The following is a 21,899-nucleotide window of genomic DNA, read 5'->3' on the forward strand; positions in this document are numbered from 1 at the left end:
AATAAGACTAGACTCCTGCATTTTTCTTCATTCTTGGAATTTGAGAGGTATAATGGAACCCTTCTGGATAAATGAGTCTACTTTATAGCACCAACTTTTTTATTGGATTTTATTTTCTTAAGTACATCTGCAAGGGGATTTATCTGGAGATTCAAGTTATAACTACCAGAGAGAAAAGTGGTATGTCTTCTTGACTCCAGTGTCAATTTCCTAATTGTTTATGGGATACATCAGAAAGGAGGGATATTGACGTCAAATGTCCCCAAATTTATGGAGATTCACTCGAAGGTCCTTTTCTCCTCCTCTTCTTTACTGCACGTTTTCTCCAAGGAGATGGCTCTTGCCAAAAATATTTTTTTTACAATAATAAAGTAGCTTGGCTACTTTAATAAAAAATTACAGAGTAACAGTGACTCTTAGGAGAAGGTTAAAATGTTTTTATCCTAGTGATTCCTTATACTCTCACTAGTAGAGGTACAATATCAATTATACATTTCTCCTTAATTTTCTTTCCCTTCTTAATGTGGAGTATTTGAAGAGGGCTCCTCAAAATGTACAAAAGAAATACCAAAATTCTTTCAATATTTTAAGATACACGTGTTAGAAGCTCATTTAATAATTTGCGATGTTTTCATTATTTTTCAGGTGCTGCTGATACAACTAAGGAATGACTGTATCTCATGAACGTTTGCTACATCTTCTACTGTTGAGAAATAAGACAGAAATGTTGGTCTGCCTGTCAAACCATGTTGAGTTAGAAACCAAAGTTCGAACTAGAAATACTTCTTTCCAACCCCTTTCAGAGCTTCTCTCACATCTTGGTTTCTCAGGCTATAGATGAGGGGGTTTAACATGGGAATCACAATCCCATAAAACACGGAAGCCAGTTTTTCTTGCTCTTGAGACTCTAGGGTGCGATGGTGCAGATACATGTAAGACAGAGTCCCATAGAAAAGGGTGACTGCTGTCAGGTGGGAAGCACACGTGGAGAAGGCTTTTCTCCTCCCTGCAGCAGAAGAGATCTTCAGGATGGCAGCCAGGATAAATACGTAGGAAAAGATGACGACTGACACAGTGAACATCAAGTTAAACCCCACAAAGGCTGCAATTAGCATGACGTTAAAATAAATACTGGAGCATGAGAGGGCGAGAATTGGGGGTTCATCACAGAAAAAGTGGTTAATTTTATTGGATTTGCAAAAATTCAGGGGGAGAATGAAACTTACATGTACAGAGGCATTTAGGAAACCTATGAGGTATGAGCCAATCAAGAGTTGAATGCAGACTCTCTGGGACATGACTGTTAGATAGCGGAGTGGGTTACAGATGGCCACATAGCGGTCCACCGCCATTGCAGCCAAGATGTAGCAATCACTTGTTACAAAAGCACCATAAATTAGTAACTGCACTATGCACCCTATAAATGAGATGGATTGTTCTGTCCCCACAAAGTTTTGCAACATCTTGGGAGTGATAGCGGAGGTATAGCAGATATCCACAAAAGCCAAGTTTTGGAGGAAAAAGTACATGGGGGTGTGAAGGGAAGCTTCAATCTTGATGAGCAGGATCATGCCAATGTTACCCACCAGGGTGACCACATAGATCCCCAGAAACACTATGAAGAGGACAAGCCAAGACTTGTGTTGACCAGCAAATCCCAGGAGAATGAATTCCGTCACTTTGGTGCCATTGTTTTGTTCCATGGTTGGCAAAGATGAAATATCAGCTGAAAAGTTGTAAAGGCAGAACACAGAACGCTAAGAGCTGGAGTTTCCATTGTGTCTCAGCAGGTTAAGAACCCGACTAATACCCATGAGGATATGGGTTCAATCCCCCGCCTTGCTGTGTGGGTTAAGGATCTGGCATTGCTGCAAGCTGCAGTGTTAGGTTGCAGATGCGGCTCAGATCTGGCTTTGCTGTCACTGTGGCATAGCTCGGCAGCTGCAGCTCTGATTGGACCCCTAGCCTGGGAACTTCTATATGCCACATGCCGCACTAACAAAAAAAAAAAAAAAAGAAAGCTAAGACCATTGTGATCTTCTAATTAATTTTCGATCTAAAAATGGTATAAAATGTGGTATTGTAGTGGACTCAAGATACTTTCTATGACATAATTAACTTGGATCTTAAAAGCAAACATGCAGGGGGCTGAAGCTTGCTGCCTAACTTAGAGAACTTGATAAACAGTGTGGGGAAATTGCCATGGACCAGCAGCTGTGTTCTCTTGTGCAAAATGATTGGCATTTCATAAATATATAGGTTAGGGAACATATAAAAACTCACTTTAAAATTACACTTTATACATTTCAATGAATACACCATAATTTACATAAATGTAAATTGCTGTATATGAAAATCTTGACTTACCCACAGAGTTCTATTATCTTCCTATAATTTATCTCCATATTCTCATCCTATTCTTTTTGTCTCCTTATTAATTCTACTCTGGCCATCACAGACTCATACCCAGGCAGAGTCTTTTATTGTGTTTCTCAAAGGGTCTATAGGAAAGCAACATTTTGTTGTGGAATTTCCAATCTGCTGTAGACCAATATTTGCAAATGCAATAAAAATTCTCAGCAAAGTTCTATTATACTTTGAAATGTTCAGTGTTACTTTCAGAGTTATCTCATCATAGAGTGGAAACAGAGAGTCCAAGGCCTGATGCTGGTTCATGGACCCCACACTGAGTAGCACTGCTCTATGGTGTCCATGCATCCTAATTTCTATATGTGCTTTCCTAGTGATGGATAGATAGTAGGTTAGTTACAACTTGTTTCCATTACATATAACTCACTGTGAAAACTTTTCTGGGGCATATTACTAGGGACAAAAATTTTGAGTCTGAGGGTTTGCACACATTTAACAAGTTTTTCCAGATAACTTTCCTTAATGAGTGTGCCAGTGTACACTCCTACTAATTGTGTATGGGGTTCCCATGTCCTCACTTTCTAGTGAACATTGGTGTTTTCCTAATATTTTTTGGTCAGAAAAATAAGTGTAAAGTGATATTTAATTTTTATTTCTTTCTTTCCCTAACTAGAAATAAATCTGATCATTGTCTAATATTCTTAAAATTTTGCTATTCTATTTTTCTGTAAAAAATTGACTTCATTTTTTTCTCAATGTTTCTATGAGTTAATTTAGGGTTGCTCTTTTAAAAAAAATCTAGATTTGAATATTTGATATTGACTTGACAAAGATTTTCTCATATTGTTTGTTATTCATTAACTTTATGTTTGGTGTTCTTCACAGACCAGAAATCCTTAAATTTGAAATAATAATTCATCATTTTTTTGCCTTATACTTTATTTTTTTTAAAGAAATTAAATAAAGTTCATTCCTTCCTTTAGCTTGTTTGACCCAGGAGAGTCAAACGTAATAACAAAACTTATTTTCCTTTTACTGAGTTGCTGGTACATGTTTTGAACCACAATATTCTATATATACATATAATTTGAAAATAGTTACTTTGTGTTTACTAAATTTTATTTTCAGAAAGAAGCAGACTAATTGGATAGAGAGTGATAGTAATTGGTATGTATGTTTGCATGTGAAATATTCAACTATTTTAAACTAATTGAAGAGTTTTGCTAGTTATTTTAAAATTTACTCTCACAAACATTTGGCCCAGTTGTGTTATAGGAAAGTTATACCAAATATTTATGGACTAATTCATTCTAATATTATATAAATTTTCCTAAAAATCTCAGTAAAGAACATTCTCTAATTCACATCACTGTAACACTGAAGCCAAAATAATCAAATATGAGAAAAACATTGGAGCAAATCTCCTTTTTTTTTTTTTGTCTTTTTGCCATTTCTTGGAGGTTCCCAGGCTAGGGGTTGAATCGGAGCTGTAGCCACCGGCTTACTCCAGAGCCACAGCAATGCAAGATCCTAGCTGTGTCTGCATTCCACACCACAGCTCACGGCAACGCCGGATTGTTAACCCACTGAGCAAGGCCAGGGATCAAACCCGCAACCTCCTGGTTCCTAGTCGGATTCATTAACCACTGAGCCATGATGGGAACTCTGGAACAAACCTCCTTTATGAATATAGATGCAAAGAGCTTAAAAACATGCATTCATCAACCAAATCCATCACGTGTTAAACAATTACTAAGGTCTCAAAGAGGGTCTAGTAAATAGCCATTTTCTTCCTTTCCCTGGATTTGAACAGGTCGAGAAATAAAAAAAGTGTATATACAGAGATCTTATGTCACCTTCAGACACCTGTAGGAAGACTTTCTTAGTCAGGTTACTTGTGCCCAGTGAACACCCTGAGTAGACAAGCTTATCTACCCAGTGTTGGTGGCAGTGACGGGGGCACGCCTCTTGCACATTGTGGGGAAGCCCCTCTGAGATGCAGGGGGACAAGGGCTTCAGCATGCAGGCTGCTCCTGAGGATAAGGGTGGAGCAGATGTAGATGTACCAATCAGATATGTCACTGCACCCTTCTAGGAACTGAGTGAATAGAAAGGGAACAGGATGGCCATGATTCCACAAAATGAGCTCCTTTTGTAGGAAAGAAACATCGGTAGCAGGGAAAAAATTATTTTCCACCAGTAATCAAGACTAAGTTATATTTATCCCAAAATGAAAGTATTTTTTTAATGCTGGAAATTTTATGGATATAATTTGCCATATTAATATTTTAAAGGAAAATGTCACATGATTATCTCAGTGGAAAGCCAACAATTATTTGGAAAAACTCAATAACTTTCATGACAGAACAGATCAAAACTGGAAATAGTCCAGGAGCAGATGGCTTCATAGGTGAATTTTATCAAACATATAAAGAGGAATTGGTGCCCATCCTCCTTAAACTCTTTCAAAAGGTTGAAGAAGACGGAATACTCCCAAAGATATTCTATGAGGCCACCATCACCCTCATTCCAAAACCACACAGAGATACCACCAAAAAAGAAAACTATCGGCCAATATCATTGATGAATATAGATGCAAAAATTCTCAACAAAATCTTAGCCAACCAAATCCAACAACATACCAAAAAAATTATACACCATGACCAGGTTGGGTTCATCCCAGGTTCACAAGGATGGTTCAACATACGCAAATCAATCAGCATCATACACCACATTAACAAAAGGAAAGTCAAAAATCATATGATCATCTCAATAGACGCAGAAAAAGCATTTGACAAAGTTCAACATCCATTCATGATCACGACCCTCGCCGAAGTGGGTATAGAGGGAACATTCCTGAATATAATCAAAGCCATTTATGATAAACCCACAGCAAATATAATACTCAATGGGGAAAAACTGAAAGCCTTCTCACTCAAATCTGGAACAAGACAGGGATGCCCACTCTCACCACTGCTCTTCAACATAGTTTTGGAAGTCTTAGCCACAGCAATTAGACAAACAAAAGAAATAAAAGGCATCCATATAGGAAGAGAAGAGATCAAACTGTCACTGTATGCAGATGATATGATACTATACCTAGAAAACCCTAAGGACTCAACCCCAAAACTCCTTGAACTGATTAATAAATTCAGCAAAGTGGCAGGATATAAGATTAACATTCAGAAGTCAGTTGCATTTCTGTATACCAGCAATGAAACATTAGAAAAGGAATACAAAAATACGATACCTTTTAAAATTGTACCTCACAAAATCAAATACCTCGGAATACACCTGACCAAAGAGGTCAAGGACCTATATGCCGAGAACTATAAAACTTTAATCAAAGAAATCAAAGAAGATGTAAAGAAATGGAAAGATATTCCATGTTCCTGGATTGGAAAAATCAATATTGTGAAAATCGCCATACTACCCAAAGCAATCTACAGATTCCATGCAATCTCTATCAAATTACCCATGACATTTTTCACAGAACTAGAACAAACAATCCAAACATTTATATGGAACAACAAAAGACCCAGAATCGCCAAAGCAATCCTGAGAAACAAAAACCAAGCAGGAGGCATAACTCTCCCAGACTTCAAGAAATACTACAAAGCCACAGTCATCAAAACAGTGTGGTACTGGTATCAAAACAGACAGACAGACCAATGGAACAGAATAGAGAATCCGGAAATAAACCCTGACACCTAGGGTCAATTAATCTTTGACAAGGGAGGCAAGAACATGAAATGGGAAAAGGAAAGTCTATTCAGCAAGCATTACTGGGAAACCTGGACAGCTGCATGCAAAGCAATGAAACTAGAACACACCCTCACACCATGCACAAAAATAAACTCCAAATGGCTGAAAGACTTAAATATAAGACAGGACACCATCAAACTCCTAGAAGAGAACATAGGCAAAACACTCTCGGACATCAACATCATGAATATTTTCTCAGGTCAGTCTCCCAAAGCAATAGAAATTAGAGCAAAAAGAAACCCATGGGACCTCATCAAACTGAAAAGCTTTTGCACAGCAAAGGAAACCCAAAAGAAAACAAAAACACAACTTACAGAATGGGAGAAAATAGTTTCAAATGATGCAACTGACAAGGGCTTAATCTCTAGAATATATAAACAACTTATACAACTCAACAGCAAAAAAACCAATCAATCAATGGAAAAATGGGCAAAAGACCTGAATAGACATTTCTCCAAAGAAGATATACAGACGGCCAACAAACACATGAAAAAAATGCTCAACATTGCTGATTATAAGAGAAATGCAAATCAAAACTACCATGAGATACCACCTCACACCAGTCAGAATGGCCATCATTAATAAATCCACAAATAACAAGTGCTGGAGGGGCTGTGGAGAAAAGGGAACCCTCCTGCACTGCTGGTGGGAATGTAAACTGGTACAGCCACTATGGAGAACAGTTTGGAGATACCTTAGAAATCTATACATAGAACTTCCATATGACCCTGCAATCCCACTCTTGGGCATCTATCCGGACAAAGCTCTACTTAAAAGAAACGCATGCACCCGCATGTTCATTGCAGCACTATTCACAATAGCCAGGACATGGAAACAACCCAAATGTCCATCAACAGAGGATTGGATTCGGAAGAGGTGGTATATATACACAATGGAATACTACTCAGCCATAAAAAAGGATGACATAATGCCATTTGCAGCAACATGGATGGAACTAGAGAATCTCATACTGAGTGAAATGAGCCAGAAAGACAAAGACAAATACCATATGATATCACTTATAACTGGAATCTAATATCCAGCACAAATGAACATCTCCTCAGAAAAGAAAATCATGGACTTGGGGAAGAGACTTGTGGTTGCCTGATGGGAGGGGGAGGGAGTGGGAGGGATCGGGAGCTTGGGCTTATCAGACACAACCTAGAATAGATTTACAAGGAGATCCTGCTGAATAGCATTGAGAACTATGTCTAGATACTCATGTTGCAACAGAAGAAAGGGTGGGGGAAAAAACTGTAATTGCAATGTATACATCTAAGGATAACCTGACTCCCTTGCTGTACAGTGGGAAAATAAAAAAAAAAAAACTGGAAATAGTTGGGAACTACATATAACGTGGTACAGATTATCTAACATATTGCTGGAATAAACATTATAGTTACTAATATATCATGAGAAGCAATGCCTGTAAATTAAGGAATAAGACAAGGATGCATGTTATGATTGAATGTATTCAATGTTTTTCTGGAAGTCCTAGCCAGAATAAAGGACATACAAATAAAATAAAATGTAAAGTGATTTTTTTTTTTTTTGTCTTTTTGCTATTTCTTGGGCCGCTCCCGTGGCATATGGAGGTTCCCAGGCTAGGGGTCCAATTGGAGCTGTAGCCACCGGCCTACGCCAGAGCCACAGCAACGCGGGATCCGAGCCGCGTCTGCAACCTACACCACAGCTCATGGCAACGCCGGATCCTTAACCCACTGAGCAAGGGCAGGGACCGAACCCGCAACCTCATGGTTCCTAGTGGGATTCGTTAACCACTGCGCCACGACGGGAACTCCTAAAGTGATTTTAAAGGAAGAACGCAACTATTATTATTTTTAGGGAATGTAAAATCTTTATAGAAAACCCTAGCGAACTGAGAGAGAAATTCTTAGTGAGCCTAGTAAAGTTACTTGATAGTAGTTTAATAATCAATTGGATTTCTGTTCTCCAGCAATAATTTTGAAAGAGTTTGAAAAATTTTAATTTATAAGAACCAGAATAAAAGTACCTAGATGTGAATCTAAGAATGTTCATGACCATTATAGAGTAAGTAAGACTTTATTCGAATGCTTGAAGAAGACTGAAGCATAAACCAAGATCGTGAAGAGGAACTCAATATTGTTAACGTTCGGTTTTTTCCCCTACATATTCAATGTACTTCCAATAGAATGCTTAAAAGAATTTTATGTTCACCCTGACAGACTTATTTTAAATTTTACATGGAAGAGAAAAGAGCTAAAAATACCTAAGACAATTTTAAAGGGAAACCAGGTGAGAACCTATCCTATGGGAAATAAAAACATCTTATAAAGTAATACTAATAAAGTCAGTGTGGTGTCAGGGTGGAGAAACGGATCAATGGAACTGAGAAAAAGATACCAAAAACAGATGCATAAGTCTTTAGAAGCTTGGTATATGAAAACGGTAGCATGTACATCAATGAAAGATAGCCCAATAAACACTATGGAGCTATTAGGGCTTTTACATATTAGAAATAATATTGTAGGAGTTCCCTTGTGGCACAGCTGGTTAAGGATCCAATGCTGTCACTCCAGCAGCTTGGGTTGCTGCTGTGGCATGGTTTCAGTCCTTGGCCTGGGAATTCCACATGCTGCTGGAGCAGCCAAAAAAAATTAGTATTTATACTTTACATTTTATAAAGATTCATTCCAAATGCGTTAAAGACTTATATTGTAAAGCTTTGAGAGGAAAACAACAAAATTTAAACAAGACATGAATGCAAGAATCATAAAACACCGAATTGAACTATATTTAAATTAAGAATACCAATATTATAAAATAAAAAGAAAGACTAGATACTCACTGGAAATTTACTCGGGTAATTTTGTTTGTAACAAATACAGATGTAAGGGATTAGTAACCAGTATACATGTAATACCCAGTGGAAAAACTCACAAAAGATGTACACAGAGTTATTATAGAAGAAAAAACCTAAATGGTCAACAGAGATATAAAAATATACACAACTCACTAGTAATCAGATAATTGAGTAGTAATCAGATTGCATTGAAATACAATCTTACCTTCCTAAATCTAAAATGCAAAGTTTTGGTGGGAAAGTTGAGCCATGGGGACTCACATATTTCTGGTGGGAAAGTAAATTAGCCACAGTCATGTTAGAGACAAATTTGGAAATAGTAGTAAAATTAAATATATGCCTTCCTATGGTTAAGAATTTCCATCATGGGACATATTATAGATAAATTCATCCCATATGAACAAGGACACACACACACACACACACACACACACACCACACACACACACCACACACACACACACACACACACACACACACACACAATGTGCAGTGGAAAGGCAATAGGCAGACCTCGGTTTGAATTTTGGTCTTACCACCTCACAGAGACAAAGGATGTAACTCCTTTCACCTTCAGTTCTGTCCTCTATAAAATGAGGATCACAGAATTACCTAGAAGGTCATGATTTTTGTAGTAGCACTGTTTATTAATGCAAAAATTAAAAAAATGTTACATAAAGTCAGAGTAGATTCATATTATGGGTCAATACACGGTCCAAAAAGTATGAGATAAATGTATACTTTTATGGAAAGGTGCTCTTGTCATACTGTCAATGAACATACCAAGTCTCAGAATAATACATAGAGTGTGGATTCTTAAAAATAAAAGTTTCTTTCACTCCCACTCTCTTTTTCTCATTTTCCTTCTCAGTGTGTGGAAAAGCTCAGGAAGGAGTCACACTAAGGTTTTAATGGTTATCCGTGGGCATGGGAGTAGGAGAGAGACAAATCTTTAAACTAATAAACTTATTTTCTTTGAAAAATAGCTTGATTTTTGCAATTAGTGCAATAATCAGGAATATTTAATATTCAAAATGTTATCTGTGCACCTATACACACATAATGCTGTGTTGCAAATGTGACATTTAAATTAGACAAAGAGTGAGTTTGGGGTTCATTTTCTTGCAGGTAGTTAAGATAGCTTAACATTTTTTAAAAAGAAGAGGTAGGGAAAGAAGTAAAGACTGCTTGGGAGTGATGTAAAGTTCAAGGGCTGTGTCTTCTGTAAACTTGTCAGCACAGGGCTAGGCATTGAATGGGAACTCACCGAAGGTCATAATAACTTGTGCAAATAATGCATGAAGGCCACAAGATACAGACTCATTCATTCATCCAATTGTACAATATCCATTCAGTCACATTCTTCCCAGGCAATGCACAGTCTAATTCCACTTTCTTACTCCATTTCTGTTAGGTCACCAGGGATGAACTGATCTGGTTTTCTGGGGGAGCGGGTGAAACGTATGAGACCTTAGGCTCTAACCCTTTTGCTTCACCATTTCCAGCCCACTCTGGGATGATTCCTGGCTGGTGTGAAAAATGGGATTTGGATGTTGAACTTACACCAGGCTTGCCTCCAGCTTGTCTTTCTGCAACTGGTACAGGCTGACTGCCCACAGTGTCTGTGTGTGTGGTTCCTTCTATCTGGGGAATTTATAGTTGGGACCTAAGGGATCAATACTCACTCTCTTGAGAATCCTAGCTTCCAGGGACTAAGATGGAAATGGAAAAAAAAATAGCATTCACTATGTTCTGCTGAAGAAAATTTAAATTTATTTATTACTTATTTATTTATTGCAGGTTTTTTAGACTCGCCTTGCTGTAGAATAATTCCCTTTTCTCCATTGTTATGAATGTGATGGAGCATTTTTTCTTACATCCAGGGACCTATGCTTTGTCTAGATAATTATATTTGTCACCATAATTAGTGAAAGAGATGACTTTCTGAAAAACAAAATCCAAAGCTAATTAAATTTAAGGACACATGGTCCCTCCCTAGTGTGACAGAGCTACTACCATTTAAACCTATTTTATATTATCATATTTACCATTTTTATTTATTTGAAGAAAAAAGTTAATCTTGATTCCTTCTTTCTTTTTTTCCTAAAAGTTTATATACTTAAAAAATTATCCCTCAATAAAAATCATCTTTTTTTCCAGTTGCACTTTATGACATAAAAATATTTCTGGTAAAAAAAATTCTGTGGAATAGGAGACTTCAAGTTGTGTTTGGCTAATGTCTGCTACGGTTAAGCCTTTCATTGAATAAGTATGCAAGGAGAAAGCTATATTCAATGAGTCTGTAGCTCTTTGATTAACAAACAAACATATGAAGGAGAGTTATGGTCAACAGCTGTTTAACTGGCATTCAGCATTACTTATTGCATGACCAGGGTCTCAAGTAGGAATGTGTTCAACCGCTAGTAAAAGAAAACACAGCTTACTTTGGGTCCCTAAAACAAGGACTATTTTTTAAAGTTAAAGTATAGTTGATTTACAATATTATACTAGTTTCAGGTATACAACATAGTGATTCAATATTTTTATAATTATACTCCATTTAAAGTTATTATAAAATATTAGCTTTATTCCCTGTACTGTACATTACATCCTTGTATCCTATTTACTTTACACCTACTGGGTTTGTACCTCTTAATCTCCTTCCCCTATCTTGACCCTCTCAACGGCCCTTTCCTGACGGGTAACCACTAGTTTGTTCTCTGTATCTGTAAGGCTGTTTCTATATTGTTATATTCATTGTTTGTTTTATTTTTAAGGTCCCACATATAAGTAGAAACATACACTATTTGCCTTTTTCTGTCTGACTTATTACACTTAGCATAATACCCTCCAGGTCCATACATGTCATTGTAAATGGCAAATTTTATTATTTATTTATGGCTGAGTAATAATCCTGTGTGTGTGTGTGTGTGTAATATCTTCTTTATTCTCTCATTTATGGATGGACACTTGGGTTGCTTCCATATCTTAGGTATTGTGAGCAAGGCTCTATGAACATTCAGGTATGTATATCTTTCAAAGTAGTGCTTTTGTTTTTAGTTTTTGTTTGTTTGTTTGCTTTTTTTTTTTTTTTTGGATATATACCCAGGAGTGGAATTTCTGGATCTTTTATGGTAGTTCTATTCTTAGTTTTTCATAGTGGCTACATCAGTTTACATTCCCATCAAAAGTCCCCTTTCCCCCACATCTTCATCAACATTTGTTATTTGTAGACTTTAAGTGTGAGATGATATCTCACTGTGATATCTCTAATTAGTGATGTTGAACATCTTTTCACGTGGCTATTAGCCATCTGTATGTCTTCTTTCGAAAAATGTCTATTCAGGTATTCTGCCCATTTTTTAATGGGTTTTTTTTTTTGATCTTGAGTTGTATGAGCTGTTTATATACTTTGGATACTGGCCCCCTGTCGATTACATCATCTGCAAATATTTTCTTCCATCCCCTAGGTTGTCTTTTTGTCTTAGCAGTGGTTTCCCACGTTGTGCAAAAGCTTTTAAATTTAATTAGATGTAACTTGCTTGTTTTTGCTTTTATTTGTTTTGCCTTAGGAGAGAGATTCAAAAAATATTGCTATGATTTATGTCAAAGAATATTCTGCCTCAGTTCTCTTCTAGTTTTGTGGTTTCAGGTCTTACATTTAGATCTTTAATCCATTTTGAGTTTATTTTTCTATATGTTGTGAGAAAAATGTCTTAATCTCATTGTTTTACATGTAACAATACAGTTTTCCTGCACTACTTATTGAAGACAGAGTCTTTTATCCATTATACATTCTTGCCTATTTTTTGGTAGATTAATTGGCCATAGGTGCAGGGGTTTACTTCTGGGTTGTCTATTCTGTTCCACTGACGTGTGTGTCTGTTTTTGTGCCAATAACATGCTGTTTTGATTGCTATAGTTTTGTAGTACAGTCTGAAGTCTGGGAGGGTTATACTTCCAGCTTTGTTCTTTTTTCCCAAGATTGCTTTGGCAATTCAAGATCTTTTTTAGTTCCACATGCATTCTAGGACTATCTTCTCTAATTCTGTGAAAAATGTCATGGGTATTTGTGATAGGGATTGCATTAAATTGTAGATTGCTTTAGGTAGCATGGTTATTTTAACAACATTAATTTTTCCAATCCAAGAGCATGATCTATCTTTCAATTTCTTTGTATCATCTTCAATTTCCTTCATTAGTGTCTTATAATTTTCAGAGTATAGGTCTTTAACTTCCTTGATTAAGTTTATGCCTAGGTATTTTGTTCTTTTTGATGTAATTTTAAATGTGATTTTGAAGACTTTTCCTGATAGATTATTAGTTCATTGCAATGCAGAAGTGAATCATTTCACCAGGTCTATGAATGTTTCTTAAAGGTTTTGGGGCTGGTAGCTTTTTCCTTTCCCTTTCTTTTTCATGAAAATCTCTTGAAAGCACCTCTCACTTAGCTGCTGTACTTTAGACTTTAGATCTCTCACATAACTTCATACTTTGAGGAATATGCTGCATTTATATTTCACATTTCACTTTGCTGTTATTATTATTGCCTAGTTAGAAGAAAAATCTTGTAGCAAATTGATTAATGCTTTATAATTGTGTATTTGATAATGTTTATTTTTCTACTTCTCAGCCATTCTGACACTATCTGTTCATGTATCCTGCTGAGTACATGCTTACTTTTTCTGTACCCTAAAACATATCACAGACACACCCAGAAAGAATGTTCTGCTACCTTTCTGGGCACCTCTTAGCTCAATCAAGTTGACATGTAAAATGAACCATTACACTTCCTTTTAGAGAGTTGCATTACAGCCTACATAGCTCAAAATAGCTCACAGAACCCCTAACCCTGCTTCCTAGGGCAGGAGATACCTCAGCAGAGAGCCAATTCTGAGCACCTAAAGGTTGCTACAAAACGTGTGATGTACTGCCTTCTCTGTCTTTATTACATGCCTATAAAAAGTTGATGCGAGGGAAATCTTAAATTTCCCCCTTTTTGTCCTACCAGAGAATGGCCAAAACTTGTCAGGGAAAGATGTATGAAGCTGGGGTTCTGTGTAACATCGAGTACCTCAGATATTAAAGTTGAAGGTGCCTAAATATAAAATTTGAATATAAATATTTGCCTTTAGCTCCAATCTCTTGAGCCTAACATTCCACCACTTTAAACTACACTTTAATAAAATAATTCAAAAAAAAAAAAAAGAGTGGCTGCCTTTGAGTAATAGGGAGAGAGTGACTAAACCTTTAATTCCTTTTGCTTTTTGATTCACATAACTTATCTAAAAATTAATTTGGAAATACACAGAGATAAGGTATACTTTAAAAGACATTTTTAATAAATTATAAATTTTAAACAATCAAGAAATTGATTGAATTTTAATAAAGGAACATGTAATTTTATTTTTGTTGTGGATTAGGGCTAGTCTCACAATGAGTTATTCTGTCCTATATACTGACTTTTGAATGACTTGATACTGGAGATGACAGCTCGGGTTAAGTGAGCACACAATCTTCCTAAGAATGTTAGAAGTAAAGCTATGGCTTTCATCTGCTGTCATCTGTATTTTTTAGGACTTGGACTTATGAGTAAATAGGGATATAATGAGGACCCCATTGTTGTATTAGCCTAGGTTCTATTTTTATTTATTCATATATTTCTTACCAGATAACTGTTTTATTATAAAAGTATTTAACTCAGGAACAGCTAGATGGAAGAGATGCATAGGGGAAAGGGCTGTATGGGGAAAGGGCATAGAGCTTCCATGCCTTCCTTCAGAATGTCATTCTCCTTGAATCACCACATGTTCATCAACCTGGAAGTGCTCCGAAACTAGTCCTTTTGGGTTTTTGTGGAGGTTTCATTACATAGGCTTGATTGATTGGCTACTGGCGACTAAACTCAATCTCAAGCCCCTCTCCCCTGCATGGAGGTTGGGGGATGGAACTGAAAGGTCCAAACCTCTAATCATGTGATTTAGCTTAGGTTTTCGAGGGTGACTCCGTTCCACTTTTTTCCACTCTACCTGGAATGCTTCTGAGATGCTGTCATGTTTACTCCCCTTTCACTGTGGTGGTGGGTGACTTTTATCTTCCGCCTCCCGGCTCCAATATTCTTGGCAACAGTCTGACCTTTTCCTTGACCTCATTAATCAGTTATCTGTGTAAACAGTCATATCAATATTGATGTTAACTGATGAAACGTGTGGTCTGTCTGGTGGGGACTGATGGCAATACCACTCATGCATCCACTGCAAGGATTGCTCACCCTCCTCTGGGTTAAACGGCAACTCTCTGCTCTTACTCTCCTTAGTGCTCATGATTGTCCTATGCTCTTAGCTGTATGTGTCTTCTGTCTCTCTCTCTCTCTCTCTCTCACACACACGCGCACACACAAACACACACACACATACGCACACACTCCTGACCTCAAACTCCTAGGAGAAAATAACATTAGCAATCACAACAACAACAATTCCTAGATAGCCATAGTAACAAAAAGAGACAAACGTTTTCCATAAAGACATCCCTGGTAGTTTGCTTCATTTACTGAGTTGGTTTCACGGATTTATTCCATAAAATGTGTATTAAGAAACCGATCAGGCCAAGAAACTAAGGATCCAAGGGAGCGGATCTGCTCACCACTCATGTCCTTCCCACCTGCCCACCCCATACATGCATATACCATGACAGAGACTTACTTTAGAATTTCATTCTGGGAGTTCCCATCACAGCTCAGTGCTTAACGAATCCGACTAGGAACCATGAGGCTGTAGGTTCAATGCCTAGCCTCGCTCAGTGGGTTACGGAGTTGGCGTTGCCATGAGCTGTGGTGTAGGTCGCAGAAACGGCTTGGATCTGGCGTTGCTGTGGCTCTGGCGTAGGCTGGTGGCTACAGCTCTGATTAGACTCCTAGCCCGGGAACCTCCACATGCCATGGGTGCGGTACTAGAAAAGACAGAAAGACACACACACGCACAAAAAAAAAAAAAAAAAAAAAAAAAAAAAAAAAAAAAAAGAAAATAGAATTTCATTCTGTGTGTTTATTTCCAATAGTGCTATTTTGATGTTGTTATAGGCAACTGTTCCTGTTGATAAGCTTGGTAAAATCATGGATGCTGCTTTACTCTTCTTCCCTTTCCGTTAAGACTTTTTTTCTACAGCAGTTTTAGGTTCACAGAAAAATTGAGAGGCAGCCGCAGAGATTTCCCATATTCCCCCTGCCCCAAAGCTCACACCTACATAGCTTCTCCTCATGTCAATATCATCCAAAAGAGTGGTACATGTGTTACAACTGATAAACCTACATTGCCTCATCATAGTTACCCAAAGTCCATGGTTTATGTCACCGTTCACTCTTGGTGTTGTACACACTATGAGTTTAGACAAATCCTATAATGATGTGTATCCATCGTTATGGTATCATACACAGTATGTTCTAAAAACCCTCTGCGTCCCACCTATTCACCCCTCCTACGACCTCAAACTATAGCAACCACTGATCTAAAAAGATCTGTTTTCACAGTTTGTCCTTCAGAGAATACCACATAGAAGAAATTATACAGTGCCAGCTTTTACAACTGTCTTCTTTCACTTAGTAATATGCATTTAGGGTTCCCCAATGTCTTTTCATGGCATGATAGCTTATCTCTTTGTAGCACTGAAAGTATTCCACTCGCTGGTTGTACCCACGGTTTACTGACCCATTCACCTATGGAAGGACATTTTTGTTAACTTCCAAGTTTGGGCAGTTATAAATTAACATGCTATAAATGTTTGGTGTAGGTTTTTGTGGACATAAGTTTTCAACTCCTTTGGGTAAATACCAAGGGTATTGCTGGATTATATGGTAAGAATATGTTTAATTTTGTAAGAAACCTCCAGACTTACTTGCAGAGTGGCTCTAGCCGTTTGCATTCCCACAGCAATGAATGAGAGTTCTCGCTGTTTCCACATCTTCATCAGCATTAGGCACTATCAGCTTTCTGGATTTTGGTCATTCTAATAGGAGTGTAGTGGTATCTCGTTTTCATTTGCATTTGCCCTGATGACACATGTGTAACATCTTTCCATATGCTTATTTTCCATCTGTATATCTCATTCAATGACTGCTTTACTTTTCGACCAGGAACAGCAGAGCTGGATTGCAGTTTTTTACTTTCAACTAATGTGAGAGTGCTGTGTTTAGACTTCTGGCCTGTTTTTCCACCTTTTATTTGTCAATCTATTTATCCAACAAATACTTATCGAACCACTACAATATTTTAAGAATAAGCTAGATGTTGGGAATCCAGTTTTGAGAAGATTACTTTCCTCACCTTCATGCTTCTGCACTGGTGGGGATATGCATCTCTCCTGGTGGAGAGATGAATCACACCATAAGTAGGGAGAAAGCAAAGAGGGAAATTAGCCATCAGCCCGAAACAAGGATGTTACAGTGCTTCCTGTGTGGTTAGACATCTCTCTGACTATTCTAAGGCAGGGCGTGTTCTTTAATTCCTTTGTGCCTGACGTGGTAACGTCAGTGGACTTACAAACAAGTCTCAGAAGCAAGCACCATCGGAATCTCCTGGCAAGTTTATTTTTCAGTCCCACGAGGTGTTTTCACTATATTGCCCACATTTGAGAACTTACCTATTGAAGAAGTAGCATTGGTTTATGATGTGAACAGGATCCCTATTTCAGAAATACTAAATCCAGGTAAAACATCTCTCCTGAATGCTTTGATGTGCTGAATTTTAAGAATTCGAGCCTAATCTAGAAGATTTTTTTTTCCATATCACTTTTAGAGCTTCTTTTACCTCCTTATTTCTCAAACTATAGATCAGGGGTTTAACATGGGAATCACAACGCCATAAATACGGAGGCCACCTTCAAATTCTCCTGGGAATTATGAGAATGAGCTGTAAGTACATGTAAGAAAGGTCCCATAGAAAACGGTGACTGCGGTCAGGTGGGAGCCACACGTGGAGAAGGCTTTTTTCCTCCCTGAGGCAGAAGAGATCTTCAGGATGGCAGCCAGGATAAATACGTAGGAAAAGATGATGATTGACACAGTGAATGTCAAGTGAAACCCCACAAAGGCTACTAGCAGCATGATGTTGAAGTAAATACTGGAGCACGAGAGAGCGAGAATTGGGGGTGCATCACAGAAAAAGTGGTTAATTTTATTGGATTTGCAAAAGTTCAGGGGGAGAATGAAACTTACATGTACAGAGGCATTTAGGAAACCTATGAGGTATGAGCCAATCAAGAGTTGAATGCAGACTCTCTGGGACATGACTGTTGGATAGCGGAGTGGATTACAGATGGCCACATAGCGGTCCACCGCCATAGCAGCCAAGATATAACCGTCACTTGTTACAAAAGTACCATAGACAAGTAATTGCACCATGCATCCTATGAATGAGATGGATTGTTCTGTACTCATCAAATTCTGCAACACCTTGGGAGTGATAGCGTAGGCATAGCAGAGATCAACAAAAGCCAAGTTTTGGAGGAAAAAGTACATGGGGGTGTGAAGGGAAGCTTCAATCTTGATGAGCAGGATCATGCCAATGTTACCCACCAGGGTGACCACATAGATCCCCAGAAACACTATGAAGAGGACAAGCCAAGACTTGTGTTGACCAGCAAATCCCAGGAGAATGAATTCCGTCACTTTGGTGCCATTGTTTTGTTCCATGGGTGGCAAAGATGAAATATCAGCTGAAAAGTTGCAAAGGAAGAAGAATATAGAAAGCTAAGATCATTGCGATTTTTAAATTATTTTTGGAATTGAAAATAGTATAATGTGGTTTCGTAGTGGTCCAGAATATTTTCTATGACATAATTGACTTGGTTTTAAAGGCAACCATGCAGGTGACCGAAGCTTGCTACCCAAGTTAGAGAACTTGATATACAGTGTGGGGAAACTGCCACGGATCAGAAGGTGTGTGTTCAGGGTGTGAACTGGCGTTTCATCAATACCTCAATCAAGGAGCAAGTAAAATATTTTCATTTATTTTTGCCTACTTCTACTGATCATATAATTTTATGAAAAGACCACAATCTACCAAAGCACATGTCATTTCATCTGAAAATCTTGACGCATCCCTAAGGTTCCACATGATCTTCCTTCTAGTTTACTCCCTTATCCTCATCTTAGATTCTGTTTTCCCGTGTTAACGCACCAGGCATCATGGACTCCTCTTGTTCCTTGCTCTCCTCTACTTCTGGCCCTTCCAGCATGATCCTCCTGACTTAAATGCTCTCCGGTCCATTCTTTATTTCCATCAGCATTTCCATTGCTAACTCTTATTCTTCTGGTCTCAGTGTGAATGATACTTACTCTGGGTTTGTTTGACCACCCAAAAAGCCATTTTTCTCCTGCCATAAGTCTGGTTCCTTTTGATTCATATGAGTTTGAATAATTATTTTAGAGATTGTTCTGTACATTTTTGCTTAATTTTTATTTCTTTGTGGATTGTAGGTTTCACGAATACAGCAGTTGGGGCAAGTGCCTACGTCTGTAAATAGTGGCTAAAGGAATACATGAACAAAGGAATGAATGAAAGAATGGATAAATGAAAAGATTTATAAAATGCAGAAAACAACTACTTAAGTTAAATAAAGGTTTTTTTTCGCTGTAATTAATGTACACTGCTTCCTTTTTTATTCTTGTTTTTTTTTTTTTTTTTTTTTTTTTTTTTTTTTAATAGGGCCGCACCTCTGGCATGGAAGTTCTCAGGCTAGGGTTCCAATCAGAGCTATAGCCTCCAGCCTATGCTCCAGCCACAGCAACACCAGATCTGAGTTGTGTCTACGACCTAAACCACAGCAAGGCCGGATCCTTTAACCCATTAAGAGAGGCCAGGGATTGAACTCTCATCTTCCTGGATACTAGTTGGGTTGTTACCACTGAGCCACAATGGGAACTCCCACTGTTTTCTTTTAAGAAGCTGCATTTATTTATTTTTCCTTAATGTGCCTCTCTGATTCAAAGAGTTATGACAATTAACTATAAGAACAGAAAACTAAAATACATAGCCAGGATTAAAAATAAGTTAAAACATTCATGCATTCTTTGGTTTATGTATTTAAAAATAACTATTCTGTGTCTACTCTGGACAAAGTGCAGAGTAGGAGCTGGCAAAGCATTGTTTGCTGCCTATGCATTTAAGATTGCTATTTCTTTTGGCTGTTAGCATTACATGATGTCTGTCACTATCCTTGGTAATTTTCTTTGCTGTAAGTCTACTTTATGATATTAATATAGTCACTTTTTCATCCTTTTGACTAATGTCTTCATAGTATATCTTTTCCTTTCTTTTACTTTAAACATACATTATGTCATTACATTTGAAGTCAGTTTCTGGTACAGAGCATTTAATTGCATCATGTTTTCCTATCCACTCTGCCAAACTCTTTTTTAAAAAATCAATATCAAAGGGAAGAATCTTAGAATATTAAGAAAGATGACAGAGTATGGAAAGAACAAAAAATATGGATAAATGCAATAGACTTAACTTCTGTTAAGTTTTCAAAATTACGTTTGATGGTAGAAGCAAAAAGTTTGACCTTGTCTAATGTGGTTCTCAGTGGATGTAGAAGAAATATTTAAAACAATTATATTATGAATGGAGAGAGTAAGGAGATAAAGAGCGAAATAAACTTTCCATATTCACTCAAACTGATAAAATGTATCTGGAATATAAAAAACTCTCAGTCTTAACATTAAAAAAAGAAAAAAAAAAGTAGAAAATGGGTAATGACTGGAAAATTCACCAAAGAGCTACACAGATGGTGGGCAAGCACGTGAAAAGATGTCCAATATCATTGGGCATGAGGGAAATACAAAATGAGATATCATCACACATCCAACAGAATGACTAAAAAAAAAAAATGACAACACCAAAACCTTATTTCATAACGACTTCATTTGCAATAGCCCCAAACTGTAAACAACCAATGTGTCTTCCAATAGGTGATGGGTTAAAGAGACCGTGGAATGTCCATGCTGTGGAATATTGCTCAGGAATAATGAGGAACAGACTACTGAATGGATCTCAAGGGCATTATGCGGAGCGAAAGAGTCAGTCTGCAAAGGTCACATAGTGCCACATTTCCTTTTTTCTAACATTCTCACAATGACAAAATTACACAGATGGGGAACAGACTGCCAGGGCTCAGAGTGGTAGCAGGAGGGGAGTGTGTGACAATAAGGGGCAGCACGAGGGAGATCCGTGTGGAATCTGACCTCCGTGATAGAACAGGTCCATACACTGATTGTAGTGGTGGTGACATGGATCTACACATGTGAAAAGATGACACAGAACTACACATACACACACTCACACACACCAATATAAAAATCCTGGTTTGATGTCATAATCATGCGATACAATCTTTGAGGGAAAACTGGTTGAAGGATACACGGGACCTCTCAGTACTATCTTTGCAACTTTCTGTGAATGCATGTTTAGTTCAAAATAAAGCTTAACAAAAATGAAGAAGAAGAAAAAGTAAGCCTGTTAACATGTCAGGTAAGTAAACTTATGTGAACTACTCAGCAAAGGGCCAGGTATTGAATTAGTGCTCATTAAATAGCCATAATGACACATGCAAATACTACATTAAGGGCATAAATATTGATTGACTGATGTATTGATTGATTGAGTTATTCAATTACTTATTGTCCTTATCCAGGCAACACTCAGCCCAGCTGAATTCTCCCACACCATTTCCATAGTATCACCATGGAATGGTGTGGAAGTGATTCCTCCTGCCTGGCTCTGGGGCAGGTGGAACTGTGGTTCTGAGCCTTTCACTCTGCCACTTCCTGGACACACAGCAGTGACACATGGCTGATGTGTACTTACACGGGAGTTGTGTCCAGATTCTCTTTCTGCAACAGGTCGAGGCTGACTGCTCACCA

General features: G+C 37.7%; 1 protein-coding gene and 1 pseudogene across 1 annotated transcript; both read right to left on the minus strand.

Annotated features, from left to right (window-relative positions):
* Nucleotides 1-773: 773 nt before the first annotated feature.
* Nucleotides 774-1,703, minus strand: LOC110258748 (olfactory receptor 5AK2-like). Its single transcript, XM_021082014.1, has one exon. The coding sequence runs from the start codon at nt 1,701-1,703 to the stop codon at nt 774-776; it is 930 nt and encodes a 309-aa protein (XP_020937673.1).
* A 16,018-nt stretch (nt 1,704-17,721) lies between these two features.
* On the minus strand, nt 17,722-18,685 carry LOC110258751 (annotated as a pseudogene).
* Nucleotides 18,686-21,899: the final 3,214 nt, after the last annotated feature.

Source organism: Sus scrofa, unplaced genomic scaffold (assembly GCF_000003025.6).
Source record: "Sus scrofa isolate TJ Tabasco breed Duroc unplaced genomic scaffold, Sscrofa11.1 Contig414, whole genome shotgun sequence".
In the NCBI taxonomy this organism is placed as follows: Eukaryota; Metazoa; Chordata; class Mammalia; order Artiodactyla; family Suidae; genus Sus; species Sus scrofa.

Bases quoted from the DNA above. Each gene is read 5' to 3' on its own strand.
- LOC110258748 (XM_021082014.1), bottom strand. From the start codon at position 1,703: ATGGAACAAAACAATGGCACCAAAGTGACGGAATTCATTCTCCTGGGA.